The 15640-nt window shown below is 36.0% G+C and overlaps 1 protein-coding gene across 2 annotated transcripts in view; it reads left to right on the top strand.

Annotated features, from left to right (window-relative positions):
• Nucleotides 1-15640, top strand: part of FIG4 (FIG4 phosphoinositide 5-phosphatase) — a 150799-nt gene that overhangs the window by 83383 nt on the left and 51776 nt on the right. The window contains exons 19-22 of one of the 2 annotated variants that reach the window (XM_069077071.1): nt 1632-1715; nt 5429-5624; nt 8625-8707; nt 11468-11554. In XM_069077071.1, the coding sequence (XP_068933172.1) occupies nt 1632-1715; nt 5429-5624; nt 8625-8707; nt 11468-11554 (450 nt within the window). Of the gene's footprint in view, nt 1-1631; nt 1716-5428; nt 5625-8624; nt 8708-10144; nt 10259-11467; nt 11555-15640 lie in introns of those variants that run through there. The other variant, XM_069077072.1, reaches the window with a different exon arrangement.

The following is a 15640-nucleotide window of genomic DNA, read 5'->3' as shown; positions in this document are numbered from 1 at the left end:
TTAAACCTAGGTCTTATGTGAGTCCAAGTTCAGTGCTCTTTTCACTGTCCCACCCATCCTCTCTGTCCCCGGTTGAGCTCTTAGCTGATAGAATTCTTTGGTATTTTCAAGTTTCTGAGAGTCTAGACTTCGAGAGGTGATTGTCCTATTGTACCCTGGCCTGGTCGGCCACATCTAGAGCCATGAATTCTGTTCTCTAAAGAGTCATATTTTTAGGAAAAGCATTGATAAGTTGTAGAGTGTCCAAGATAATGAAGAGCCTTGACTTCTTGATATATGAGTATCTTTTGAAAGAATTAGGAGTGCTTAGTCTGGAGAAGTAAAGACATAAGAGGACATGATAACTGCCTTTACCTATTTAAAGGAATCTCACTTGGAATAGAATTATTCTGCTTGGCACCTGAGAGAAATAGTAATGGGTGGAAATTTAGGTTTGAGATTAGGGCATAACTTAAGGTTTGAACCATTCAAAAATGGAATGGACTCCCTTGGAAGGTGCTGAGTTCTCCTTCAATGGAAGTTTGTATGCAAAAGTTAGATGACTACTTGTCACGTATGTTGTGGAGGAAAAGCTTAGATATTAGTTAGACAGGATAGTCCCTTTAATTTCTGAGATTCTATTATTCTGTGACTTAGGATGTCACACAGAAAGAGGATCTGCCTTGTACTACTTGATATTATAGGGAAGAACTAGATACAGTGAGTAAAATTTGCCAAAAGAAGGAAAATTTTCCTAATAACTAGAGCTTTCCAAATTGCCAGTTGATCAAGTGACTGACAGATCAATCAACTGACTTTCCTGAATTGTCTCTCAGAATGTAGTGGGGTTGTGTCTTTGGAGGTCTTCAAACAGAGAATTTACATGATAACTTTGTTGTATATTTAAAAGGAATAGCAAGTTATACATGGTAGATTTGCAGTTTTGTGTGCAATCATCTTTTTAAAAATTATACGTTATGCAAAAGCTTTTTTATTCCATAAACTAAATATAAAATAAATTTTAAGAAAAGAGAATCCAGTTCAGGTATAGGTTGGTCTAAGTCAGGGGTGGGGAACCTGTGGCCTCAAGGTCACATATGGCCCTCTAGATCCTCAAGTGCTGCCCTTTCACTGAATCCAAACTTCACGGAACAAATCCCTTCAATAAAAGGATTTGTTTTGTAAAACTTGGACTCAGTCAAAAGGCCACACCCAAGGATCTAGAAGGCCACATATGACCTTGAGACCACAGGTTCCCCACCCCGGTCTAGGTAACCTCTGAAGTTCCATTTAACATTGGGATTTTGTGAGTTTTAGTCTTATGAGCTTTTTTTTTTTTAATTACAAACTGGCAATAAATCTCTGGAAATACTTTATGCTAGCAGGCTCCATTTTGAATTCAAAGTCTAATACTATATCCTATTCAGCCACATACACATGATGGTTTTAATAACCAGCAGCTAGATGTGCTTGGTGCCATTTCTCTGGGCAGCTACCTGGCCTATAAAACCTGAAGCTGCTTTGAGCTTTTGGTTCAATAATTATGCAGATCCGTGGGAGGGAGGAGATGCAGGCTTGTATTCAAGTGCAATAGAATATTCTCCTGGGAGACATTAATAAATAGCCTCTTTTTGCTTGTTCCCTTCCTTCAGAGACTTTATGCCAAAGAATGTTGGCATTGATCCAAGTCCATTTACTGTGCGTAAACCTGATGAAACTGGAAAATCAGTGCTGGGGTAAGAACTGTTTGTGTGTTTGTTTCTGGAAAGAACCTATGATTTCAATGGTGTAGGGAAATCCTAATGAGCATACTCTTTCTAACCATGCAGTGCTATAACTTCTCCCAAAACTTTAGTCTTATGGTTGCTGGGATCACTAAGACATTAAGTGACTTACCTGAGCCCACAGAGCCAGGATGTGTCAGTGGTAGGACCTGAAGCCAATCCTTTCTATTTTGGAAGCCAATTCTCTATCTGTTATGCCATGCTGCTTCTCCACACCTGAGTAGACAGTGGAAAACAATGGAATGATTTAGTATTGAAGTTCTTTAGAAAAAATAAAAGCAATGGAGCAAGTGGCCTTTAGTGTAAATATAATCCAGAAAGTGGAAAACTCAGATCATTTAATTATATGTTATGACCATAGCACATTTACCTGTGTCTGTATGAATAGTTACTAGCACAGGGTGATTGAAGTGAATAACAGAAAACTATTTTTGTGAGGATTTCTATAACAAGGCATTTCATTATTTTAAATGGAAAAGAAATGAAATTGGCAGCAGAAGAAATAGAGGATGTTTATGTAGAATATCTTACAAGATCATCTGCCCATGAAATCATAGGTCCTTGACATTTTGACATTCTATAGAAGTAAACCTATCTTTATTTCCTAAGGAATAGACCTAGTTTTAAAGAATATAATCATGTAGTCTAGTAAATTTTATTTACATCCTGATGAAACCCAAAGGTAAATATATATTTAAAGAAGTTAATAGATTATTTTCTTTTTTGTCATGGTCACATCTCTTTCTGGCAGTCTTCTGAGGAGGGGGAAGGGCAGGGAATCTATGTTTGTGTACTCATGCCTTGGATCTTGCTGAATTATTTTGTGTAATTGTGCTTATTACTAAGTGATGCAACCTTATCTTGTAAGAATGAAAACTGAAATTGATTTTATCCTTTGCTAATACAAAAACCTGAAAAACTTCCCAATACTAATTGGGTATGTGTTAATATGCTAAATAATTGTTTTGGGAGAAGTAAAGAAGGTAACAGTTCATAGAATTAGCAAAGCTGTCAGTTCAACCTCCAAACTAATGTAGTAATTATTTTTGCAGTGTCCTCTGAGAGAACACTTTTAGTAGTAGGAGGAGGCTTGTTCCTTTTCTGCAGAGACTGTTTCAATGTTGGACAACTCTAATTACTTGAAAACTCTTCCTTTGTATTAGGCCACAAATGTTTCCCGTGTAACTTCCTTGCTTTGGTTCTAGTTTCTCCCTATGGAGCAATATCAAATATTTGTTCTTCTACATAGTCTTTAAATGGTTTTGTATTTGTGTCAGACCTTAGTCACCTCTTCACCAGGATAAACATACTCAGTTCCTTTAGTTTTACCATATAAAACATCATTTCCAAGTCTTTTAACACTGACTACTGCCCTCTATGCATACTCTGCTTTCTCTGTGGCCCCTAAAATTGAACATGAGTATTCCAGTAGTTTGATCAGTACAGAATGCAGTTTGTACTTTCCTTTAGTTTTTTAGCAGGTACATTACGCTGTCTTCCACAAATTCTATATTGAGTCATCTATAAAATAATAAATAGAATACAGCAAAATATTTTTAAAGACCAGGTATAAATTATAAGAATTGTTAGGTTCAACACTGGAAAAACTATTAATTTAATAAAACATGAAATTAAAAACCCCTCAAAGTATGATTATAGCACTAGATATAGGAAAAGCCTCTTATGAAATCCAATCACGCTCATGATAATTTGATCCAGTGACATCGACCTCTTTGCTTTTTTTTTGTTGCAAATATTGCTAGTTTTTATTTTCAGTTGTATGATTTTTCTCATATTGAAAAAATATCCCTTTTTATATTAAGCATATTTTCACATTAGTCATATTGTAAAGAAGAATTAGAACCAACAGGTGAAACCACTGGAAAGAAGAAACAACACCAACAAAAAAGAAAGTAAATAGTGTGCTTTGATCTGCGTTCAGTCTCCATCGTTCTTTCTCTTCTGGTTTAAATAAAAGTTATTAAAGCTTTAAAATGCACTATTATTCTTTTTGGAACATATTAGGTGTGTATACTCATAAACACATATGCATATACACAGACTAGATACATATACATTTGTGTATATATGCATGCATGTGTTTACATGTATACATTAGGGTTAGGTTTTCACAGAGAACAAATGTGTCAGAATGAACTACTCTATATTCCAAAATAAAATACACATGACTGATTTTTAACATAAGTATATATGTATGTATATACACATATGTACAAATATAAGCTATAGTATATATATGTATGTATACATACATATATTAAGGACTATTCAAAAACCAGTGTAATATGATTTTGGAAGATAGCATAATTCATTCTGATGGATTTATTCTGTACATAACCCTACTACCCTTACAACTCCACCCTGTCTGTAGGATCAGTCTCCTCCCTTGGGAGACGGGATTGTCTGAATTAATCTACCCATGAATTTTTGAATGGTATTTGTGCTGTTAGAAGTGACCCATCAGTTACAATCGAAGATGCTGCCAATATTTTATATTCAAGACCAGATCTGCTTTTTGGTTTTTCACTCATTTTGTTACATCATTTTCATCATTTTGTTGCAAATAATCAAATTACTTAAATGTGTTTGTATATATACCTCTGTATGAATATATAGGGGAATTAATCTTTTTATCATAATAATAATGATAATAATAACAACCAGCATTTATGTAACGCTTTAAGGGTTGTAAATTGTTGTACATAAATTATCTCATTTGAACCTCATGACAAACCTGTGAGGGGGATGCTATTATTATCCCCATTTTATGGTTATTTTATAGTTGGATACCTTTTTTTTTTTGCTTTTTGGAGGGGGGAAGGCAGGGCATTTGGGATTAAGTGACTTGCCCAAGGTCACATGTCTAGTAACTGTTAAGTGTCTGAGGCCGGATTTGAACTCACATCCTCCTGACTCCAAGGCTGGTGCTCTATTCAGTGCACCACCTAGCCACCCCGAGTTGGATAATTTTTAAAGGTTTATGTAATAAAAAAAAGCAGTGAAGAATTATAGATGAATTTTACTGATTCCAAACATAAGCCTTTCCTCTCAAAAATTTTTATTTTTTATTTTTGGACCTGGGGTTTCCTATCTCGTCTAGTCCTAGTATTAATTGGCATGGGAGTTTTTTGTTTTGTTCTGTTTCCAACCTGGGTCAATTTAACTCTCCTTAAGCAGCTTTTTGGCCTCCTGCTCCTCAAAGGTCATTGTATGAGTGCTGGACTTAGTGTGGACACCCCATCAGCTCAGCCTGCTGCATCTCAGAACTTTTGAACTCTCCAGCCAGGATCCTCTATAATTCTAAGTTGTTATGAGAAATGAATATAACTAAGTTGTAGGGAAATATTTTCATTACCCTCTGAGCATTTTAAAACTTAACCAAAAGGATTAAAGTTTATATAAGAATGGCAAGTGCAAATAGTGGAATAGAGCATTTTTTTCATTTTAATGCCCCTCTAAGCTACTGGCTTGTTTTTCACAGCATTCTTCTCTCTCCCTATGTCTTAGGACATAGGAGAATCCTAAGTTGGATGGTCAGGCCTTAGGCTGTGTAGACAATTCAGTTGGAAGGTGCTGTATACATTCATATTCATTAGAACTGATCTATTTTCTCTCTCTCCTATTTCTCTATTAAAAAAAAAAAGAAATAAAAGCAATAGGGAAGAAACTGTACTACAGAGAAAAACAGCAGCCAGTGCCCCTCCACCTCCAAATGAAGAAGCTGTTTCAAGTAGTTCTGAGGATGATTCTGGAACAGACAGAGAAGATGAGGGCTCTGTTTCTCAGCGCTCTACACCAGTCAAGATGACAGATGCAGGCGACAGTACCAAAGTGACAGAGGTGAGCAAGGAGAGCAGCATATTTAATCCATGGCTGACAATTTGGAGGAGGATGGCAATAAAAATTCTCTCTTTTGGCATACCTCTGAGAGCAAGAAAACTTTGAACTGAGTGACTCAAACCCCTTTAATTGGCAATTTATGAGACATTTTGTAGTTTGAATGTTAATATAGAAATGATTGAAAGTAGGTGGCATTTTGAAATAGATTGTTCCTTTTTTCATAAGATGATATAACTAGTTTTTAAAAATATCTAAACTTATACTTCCAGGTGAGTGTGGTTACCTTTGAAGTAGTCACCTTGAGAGACTATACTTATTCCAGTGATCCTATCCTTTTTTCCCCAACATGTAAAAAAATCTCCAATTCAACCAACATATATTAAAAACTTGCTATGTATCAAGCACTGTACTAGATACTGAGATTTAAAAAGAAAAGAAAACAATACAATCCTTGTTTTCAAGGAGATTATATTCTATTAAAACTCTTTAAAAAATAATTTTAAAGGGGTAGCAAATTTTATTCCTTTGGGGATAAGTTTATTTGTTTAAAAAATCAGGCACATGTCTTTATGGTCATACTAAGTATGTGAGCCCATATGAAGGGCTATTTAAAAATAAGGGAAAGTTAATCAGTAGAAAATGATCAGAATCATTAATGGAAGTAGGGTTAAATATGAAATTATGGTAATTGATTTTTAAAATGTTAATTCATGTAAAAAACTGTAATTCATCTGCATATAGTCTCCTTTAGATGCTTATTGAACAAGAACATTATGCAGCTTATGTATTCTTTGCATTGGAATAGATTGAAATCACTTTAAACTTTATATATATATATATGTCAGTGATAAAATACAACTCTCCAGATTACTGTATTAACTGTTCCTTTTAATTGTTGGTTCAGGTAGGGCAGTAAGAAAAGCTACCTTTTTTCCTTTGCTAAATTCTTTAAATTTTTGTGTTATTTGTCTACATAAAAACTACCTCCACCAATGTAATTCTAACAAGCTTATTAATTATTAGGTGAGTTCTGGGGAGTTGCCTGTGATTAGTAAGGTTGTGTTGTGCCCAGAGTGCAAAGCACATTTCAGAAATATCAGAAAAAGGCCAGGTGGTACTGATTCTAAACCTAATGTTCTGTTGACCATACCACCTCCATCTCTACTAAATTAAGGTCTGTTGCCCAATCCACTGAAATTATGAATCTAATCTATATGAATTTTATATTTGAATAGTGTGGTGATGAGGGCCATTGTATTCTTCCCCTTTTTGATCTAATTCCATTTTAGAATAAGTCTCCATTGCATTAAGTGGACAGTCACATTTACTTCCTGTGTTCTTTTGAAAAACCAACTCAAATAGCATCTACCTAGTTGTCTCAGCAGTCAACAACAAACTAGCCGATTAGAAAGTCCCTCTTTCCCTCTTTCTAACAACTAATTGTTCTCATGGCCAGTGTTTTCTGTGTGATATATACTTGTGGGAAATGGGTTATATTCAGAAGTTTGCTTGAAGCATAGTTTTTTTATGTGCCAATTGATGCTTCTCTTTTCTTAAACTTGCAACGATGTCTAGAATAAATATTTTATTGACTTTTATTCTAGATTTTAATTAAATGGGTTCTTATTGACAATAACATCACCAATGACAATAATTACCAATAACAGATTACATTGTCATAGTACTTTAAGATTTACAAACACTTTAATCACAACCCTGTGAGGTAGGCTGTACAAGTATTATTATTCACATTTTCAAATCACGAAATTGAAGTTCAATATTGATGTTACTTGCCCATTGCCATATGGCTATTAAGGGTCAAAACTGGAACTCAAACCTACATAGTCCCTGACTGAAAGACTAGTTATCTTTCTACTACAGCATAATGTTGTTTATAGGCAAATTATATGATTCTTCTTTTAAAATAAACAAGAAACTTGGTGGGTAACTCTTGAGTATTTGGATTTTTATATTTTTTGCAAATAAGTATTACAATATTAAAATTCCATGATTATAAAACCAACATTTATATTGCACAAGAGAAAAGATATAGAACAAATGTTACTTGCTAAATTAAGACAACTTTTCATTTTTGTAGCATGAGTTCAGAAAAATATTAATGGTCTTTAAGATACATTTTTTTGGTTGTTTTTTGCTGGTTTTTTTTTTTTTGGAGGGCAATTGGGGTTAAGTGACTTGCTCAAGGTCACACGGCTAGTTTTTGTGTTGTGTCTGAGGCTGAATTTGAACTCAGGTCCTTCTGACCCCAGACCAGTGCTCTATTCACTGTACCACCTAGCCTCCCCTTCTAAGATACTTTTTAGCCATTTTTTGTGATTGAAGAATTAAACATTAAATTTCTTATATGAGCTTACTTTAATACTTCAAAATAGATGTGATTTCATCATTGTAGTAGGTATTCTCTCCACCAACAGATCACAACCATTCTCAGTCCTTAGTAGACAGTATCTGTGGTCAGAAAAATTCAGTCCCCTGGAATCCAGCCTTCTGGTAGTGAACCTTTCTGAGTGTAGTTGGGCTGGTGCTCCCACAAACAGCCTCTTGTTAGGACTATGCTTGAAGCCCGTACTTGAAGCAGGACATGGCAGAGCTTATATTCTGTTTATGCAGCCTTTAAGGATATGTATTTGTACACTACAGAGAGGTACAGGAGCAGAACTTCTGTGGAGAATTAGGCCGAAAGAAATGATAAGAGTTGATATACAGGCCTTTTCCCATGTCAACTAGTAAGAATAATTTATCTTAATGAGCACTTTTTTTTCTCTTGGTAAAAATGTAGGGAAATCTTGTTCTGTTGTCTTCATCTGATAAGTTATATGAACAAATAAAAGTAGTAATACATGCATGCTTTTGTGAAATTTTTCTCTTCCTGCCACGGATTCATATATAACTCTAGTCTTTTCCTTTGGAAATTATTAGTCCCGAAATTCCAAAAAGCCTTATTGATATCATCTTTTTTCTTCTTTTCCACATCCCCAGAATTTAGTGCAACCTATGAAAGATGTTTATGGGATTAATCTCTCAGATGTCCCTTCAGAAGAAGATCTCTCTGTTTATACAAGGTAAGGTAATTCACCAATTCAGCGACTGTTAGACACTGTGTTAGGGGCTAGAGTTATGAGAGTGATAATCTTTGCCATCCAGAAGGTTAAAATTAGAGTACTTGGGAATCTGTAAACACAAATCATGATTCTATAAAGCAGACTTGAGAGGCTTTGGAGCAGGGAGACCTGGCCCCCAGGCCCACCTCGGACACATATAGGCTGTATGACCCAGAGCAAATTTTTTAACCGCCCAGTGTACCACTCTAGGTGACCCAGTGGGTGTTGATCTACATTAAAGGCATTCCCTTGCTAATGAAATCATAGTTTATAGGATCATTGATTTACAGCTGAAAACCCCCTCAGAGACCATGGAATTCAACCCCCCTTAGGAAACTGAAGCCCAGGGGAGCTATGTGATTTGCTCAGGGTCATATAACTTGTAAGTTTTTTCAGTGGCATTTGAACCCAAATCTTCTTGCCCTGTTCACTTCAGTGCCCTATTAACTACTTTATGCTTACTGACCTGGATCACAGGTCCATTCCCCAAAAATGAGGCTGAAAGAATAGTCATGAAGTGCTATGAAATATGGAGCCAAAGTGTTTGAAATTAAATTTAAGTCTCCATGGAGGAGGTAACTCTTGAGTCTTGAGAGAAATGACATATATTAATAAGCAGTAATGTAGAGCAAGTACATTACAGAAATCAGAAATGATTAGCTTGATTTCTACAGATGGGAGAGAAGGCAACTTAAGCAGAGACTGAAAAACCAATATTCCTATAACTTTTTTTTAAACAATTGAAATTTTTTTTAATAAACAAAATTTTTTTTCTCTTCTTATCCTCCTTGACCTCAACACATTGAAAAAGAGAGAAAAATATAGCGCTTGTAACAAATATATATAGGCAAGTGAAAAAAATTCTCATCTTAGTCATGTCTAAAAAAATGTTTTAATTTACAACCTGAGCCTGTGCCATCTGTCTAGAATCATGGTTGGTTGTTGTGTTTTTCAGAGTTCTTACGTCTTTCAAAGTTGTGTGTCTTTACTGTGTTGTTAGTACTATATAAATTGTTCTCCTGGTGCTATTCACTTCATGTTCTGGTTCTACTCATTTCGCCCACAACTTTGAATCTGATATAATTTTCTTAATAAAGTACATACTGTTGGGTTTAGAGATGGAAGGAACTTCAACCTAACAGTAATGATCAGGATATTAATGATCAATCCTCTATCAGATGGAAATATTTGGGTTCAAGGTGGAGACACAGGAGAAAGCATATAAAAAGCCTTTGTGAAATATAATGCCAACCAAAAAACATTTGCTTAGATCTCTGCATTAAAACAGTCTCTTGCATAGAAATGTATGCTCCAATAGTACAAAAATGTAAAGTGTTTACATTACTAGTGTGCAACTCTGGACTTTATACTAAAGTAATGATGCCTCTGTTTATGAAGGCTCCGGAAACACAGATCCTTCAAAGTGAGCCAGGGCATAGAGGTATTGGGGTAAGATCCATCATCCTTGGCACTGACTTGCTGTGGTGAAGTCATCAACTTGACTGTCTCAGGTACTGAAAAGGGTGAGAGGAGTATGCATGGCTAAGACTCCTATAGCCCATAAATGGTGACAGAATTGGCTCCTCTAACTTCCAACTTACTTCCTGGAGGACTATCTCCATCCAGAGAGATGGCAGCCTTCTTTAGGGATCTAAAAGTCCTGGGCAGTCCTCTTGTTCAAAATTTTATAAAAATAAATAAGAAAGACAGGATGGTTTAGTGCAAAGAACAAAAGACTGAGTTCTATCACTTATTTACTTTGTGAATGAGGCAAATCAGTCCCTTCTTTGACTTTTAAAATAGATATACATTCCTTAGTGTGTTTTTTTGAAATAAAAATATAATTATTATAATGCTATGAAAATATTATATGAATATGACATATTATTATTACCTACCCTACTAGTACATGGAGCTAGGGAAGCTGTAGGGAAAGACCTAAACTTAATAACCAAAGAATGAAATTCAGGGGTAGCAAATAGAGCACCAGCCCTGGAGTCAGGAGGACCTGAGTTCAAATGCGGCCTCAGACGCTTAATACTTACTAGCTGTGTGACCTTGGGCAAGTCTCTTAGCCCCAATTGCCCTGCCTTCCCCCCTCCAAAGAAGGAAAAAAATGAATGAAATTCAAAATATTTTTAATGACTCAAGTTCAAAACAATTAATTAACCAAGTTTTTGCTTCACCTTTTCTTCCTTTTAAGGCATTTGAATACAATGTAGTGAAAAGACAACTGGATTTGAATTCTGAGGACCTGAGTTTGAATTCTATATCTGTTCTTTATTATCTTGACCTTGTTCAAGCCACTTAAATGAAGGGGTTAGACTAAATTATATCTCAATTCCCTTCACCTCTAAGACCCATAATCATAAAATTGTATAATGAGACCTACATTTGATGTGAAAAAGCACAGATCATGCTGCATAATGAAGGAAGCCTTACTTCATTTTTTCCCACCTCAGCTGTAATCTGTTGATAAAGCTTACATTTTTCAACAATCTCTTTCCTTACCTCTCTTACTCTTCCCTCCCTCAGCCCTGAATCCCCATAGTCCACTGGGAGAACAGCTTTTATTTATTTTATATGAAATGGTGGATACTTGATATGCTTTCCTGAAACAACTATGTTACTCTCATCCTCAAGAAAACCTCATTTCTCTTTACCTACTGATATGACAAGTTATTATTTCTCTTACTTGTATCTATCCATTGCAATCTGTAGATTTGTTCAGCTGGGACAGCATCAGCACAAGCAAGACAAGAGTAACCAGCAGCATTGTTCTAAGCACTTAGATGGAGTTGTAAAATTGTAAGTACTGTATAATTTTGAACATTCATCCACACATCTATTTTTTTAAAAAAAGATCTGGCCATAAGACTGTCTTGACAGAAACAAGTGGGATCGATATGTGGTGATAGGGAGAAGGAGAAGCAGAGTTTGGGCTGTGTTTCAAGTGAGTACTTCAGGGGTGGTAGGAGTTGATGGAAATTGCTTCCCATTGATTGGAGGCAATTAAGGTGACTCGTTTGGCCCTAAAAATAGACTCCTCAACTAGATGATAGACTCTTTGAGTTCTTGGAGACTGTGTTTTCTATTAATTTTGTATTTCCCTCAGTGCCTAGTATAGCAGTGAGATAAACACTGAATTTGGAATCAATGATCTGGATCAGATTTCAGCTCTTCTACTTACTAGTTGTGCAACCCTGACCAACTTAATTCACTTTTCTGGACCTCAGTTTCCCTATCTGTAAAATGAAAGAGTTGTGCGAGAGATTCACAAGATTACCTTTGTCTTTAAATCCGGGATGTTATATTATGATGCCAAGTAGGTGCTCTTTAAGTGTTGAGTGAATCCAACAGGGATGCATTACCTTTAACATTCCCATAAGCTAGGGCTGCTAGGTGGCACAGTGAGTAAGAGCAATGGCCCTGTCGGGAGGACCCAGGATCAGTTCTGGCCTCAGATACTTAACACCCACACAAAAAAAACTGGCTGTGTAACCTTGGGCAAGTTACTTAACCCCAATTACTTAAAAAACAAAAAACAAAAAACATTCCCATAAGCTCTTACTACTTAAGTACAGTACCTTTGAAGAACCTAGTAAAGTGTTGGGGGTTGGAGAGTATATCTGGTTGTGTATACTTGGCTTGTTTTTGTTGGAGCTAGGCCTTTTTTTTCTTTCTGTACTTATTGGAATAACATGTTATTTTTGTAGCACCCAAGATAAGCCAAATCTTTCTATATGCCTATACTAGATAATTTTTTTCCAAGCTCAACATCTTGTATTGGGAGAAAGGGGAAGCATGAAGTGAAAAGACCCAGAAGAGATTTATTTTTTTTCTTTTTTTGTTTTAACAGTATTTTTCCCTAATTACATGTCAAGACAATTTTTAGCATTCATTTTTACAAGATTTTGAGTTCCAAATTTTTCTCCCTCCTTCCTCTCTCTTCTCCCCTCCCTTCTTCCTAAATATTAAGCAGTTTGATATAGATTATACATGTGCTATTATGTACCACACATTTCCATATTAGTCACAGTTATGAAAGAAGAAAGATCAAGAGGAGAAAAAACCCACAAAGAGGAATAAGTGAAAAAGTATGCTTTGATCTGCATTCAGAATCCATCCATTTTTTAACTGGATATGGATAGCATTTTCCATTGTGAGTCCTATGTACTTCTCTTGGATCATTGTGTTGCTCAGAAGAGCTGAGTCATTCATAGTTGATCATTATGCAATGTTGTTGATACTGTGTATAATGTTTTCCTGGCTTTGCTCATTTCATTTTGCATCAGTTCATGTAAGTCTTTCGAGGTTTTTCTGAAACCTGCCTTTTCATCATTTCTTATTGCACAATAGTATTCCATTATGTTCATATGCCACAGTTTGTTTAGCCGTTACTCAATTGATGGGCATCCCCTCAATTTCAAATATTTTGCCACCATGAAAAGGGTCGTTATAAATATTTTTGCATATGTAGGTCCTTTTCCCTTTTTCATGATCTCTTTGGAGTACATATGTAGTAGTGGTATTGCTGGATCAAAGGGAATGCAGAGTTTGGTTTGCCCTTTGAGTATAGTTCCAAATTGCTCTGCAGAATGATTGGATCAGTTCACATCTCCACCAATGTCCCAATTTTCCCACATCTTCTCCACCATTTATCATTTTCTTTTTTTGTCATATTAGTCAATCATATATGTGTGAGGTCATACCTCAGAGTTGTTTTAATTTGCATTTTTCTAATCAAAAGTGATTTAGAACACTTTTTTCATATGCCTATGGATAGCTTTGATTTCTTCATCTGAAAACTGCCTGTTCCTTTCCTTTGACTGCTTATCAATTGGGGGAATGGCTTGTATTCTTATAGATTCAGTTCTCTATATATTTGAGAAATGAGGTCTTTATCAGAGACTTTTGCTATATTGTTTCCCCACTTTCTGCTTTCTTTCTAATCTTGGTTGCACTAGTTTTCTTGTGCAAAAGTTTTTAATTTAATATAGTCAAAATTATCTATTTTCCATTTCGTAATACTCTATTTCTTCTCATTCTCTTATTTCTATTGTGTGTGTGTGTGTGTGTGTGTGTGTGTTTTTAAGCAATCGGGGTTAAGTAACTTGCTCAAGGTTACACGGCCAGTTATTTCTGGGTGTGGTGCTGAGTGTCTGAACCTGGGATTTGATCTCCAGGTCATCCTGACACTGGAGCCGGTGCTCTTACTCGCTGAGCCACCTGGCCACCCCTAAGCAACTGGGGTTAAGTAACTTGCTCAAGGTTACATGGCCGGGTGTTTCTGGGTGGGTGCTAAGTGTCTGAGCCCGGGATTCGATGTCCAGGTCATCCTGACACTGGAGCCGGTGCTCTTACTCGCTGTGCTACCTGGCCACCCCATCTTATTTCTATTGTTTAGTCATGAACCTGTAACTCACCTAACTTCTCCTTTAAAAATTTGGATGCTATACCACTTGGTAAATTTATGTTTAGTAATAATATTACTTCATTGTCTATGGTATCTTTTAGCAAGATTTCCTACCTTGTCTCTTTTAATTAGGTATATTTTTGCTTTTGCTTTGTCTGAGTTCAGGATTGCTACTTCTGCTTTTTTTTTTTTTTACTTCAGCAGATGCATAATAGATTCTGCTTCAGCCCCTTACCTTTATTCTGTATGTGTCTCTCTATTTTAAGTGTGTTTCTTTTAATCAGCATATTGTAGGATTCTGGATTTTGATCCACTCTGCTATCTGTTTTTGTCTTATGGGAGAGTTCATCCCAATCACATTAACAGTTATGATTATTAACTGTGTATTTTCCTCCATCCTATTTTTCCTCCCATTTGTCCTCTCTCACCTTTCACTCTTTCCATCCTCAGCAGTGTTTTGCTTCTGTCTACCATCTCCCCCAGTCTGTCCTCCCTACTGTCAATTCTGCCCCTTCCCCGCTTACTTAATCTCCTCTTCTATTTCCCTCTGGGGAAGACAGATTTCTGTATTCAACTGATTGTGCATATTATTCCCTCTCTGAGCCAATACTGATGAGAGGAAGGTTCAAGCGATGTCCACTGCCTACCCTCCCATTTCCCCTTCCACTGTAACAGGTTTTTCAATCTTCTACCTATGAAATAACATGCCCCATTCTATCTCCCCTTCCTTCTGCACTCAGAGTACTCCTCTTTTTCATCTCTTAATTATTTTTTATGTCCTTCCCTCAAGTTTGCTTTATAGATGTACCCTCTGTCTATGTATATTCCTTGTAGTGGTACGATTTTTAAGTAACAAGCACTATCTTCCCAAGTAGGGATTAAACAGTTCAGCTCTATTGAATCCCTTATGTTTTCTTTTCCCTTTTTCCCTTTTTAGTCTTCTCTTAGGTCTTGGAATTGGAGATCAAATTTTTTTGTTCAATTCTGATCTTTTTCTTATGAAAGTTTGAAATCTACTTGAAGAGATTTAAGGATATAATCTACTTCATCATGGTTTCAGGGCTATTTTCAAACCACAGTTGAAAAAGTAACCTCCAAGAATATGGTGGTGATAATGATCTTGTCATTTCCCCCCTTTTTTCCACTGCTAAAAAAAATCTTCACAACTACTTATAAGTTCCTAGAGGCAAGAATTGTGTCTTACACTTTTTTGTATTACCATCCTGTTAAGCCTGAAACAGTGCTATGCACATATTTGATGCTCGGATGTTTGTTTAGTACACTTTATTTCTGGCCTGTCCCCAGACCATTTCTTCCTTGCTGCTATCTAATTTTGCCGTTTTAGCAAGTGAATTACATACATGAAGACATGACTTTCTTCTTCTTCTTCTTCTTCTTCTTCTTCTTCTTCTTCTTCTTCTTCTTCTTCTTCTTCTTCTTCTTCTTCTTCTTCTTCTTCTTCTTCTTCTTCTTCTTCT

Source organism: Petaurus breviceps, unplaced genomic scaffold (assembly GCF_028583685.1).
Source record: "Petaurus breviceps papuanus isolate PSGF00001 unplaced genomic scaffold, PetGlider_PUasm1.0 90977, whole genome shotgun sequence".
In the NCBI taxonomy this organism is placed as follows: domain Eukaryota; kingdom Metazoa; phylum Chordata; class Mammalia; order Diprotodontia; family Petauridae; genus Petaurus; species Petaurus breviceps.
This window is presented reverse-complemented; position numbering and strand designations above follow the sequence as displayed.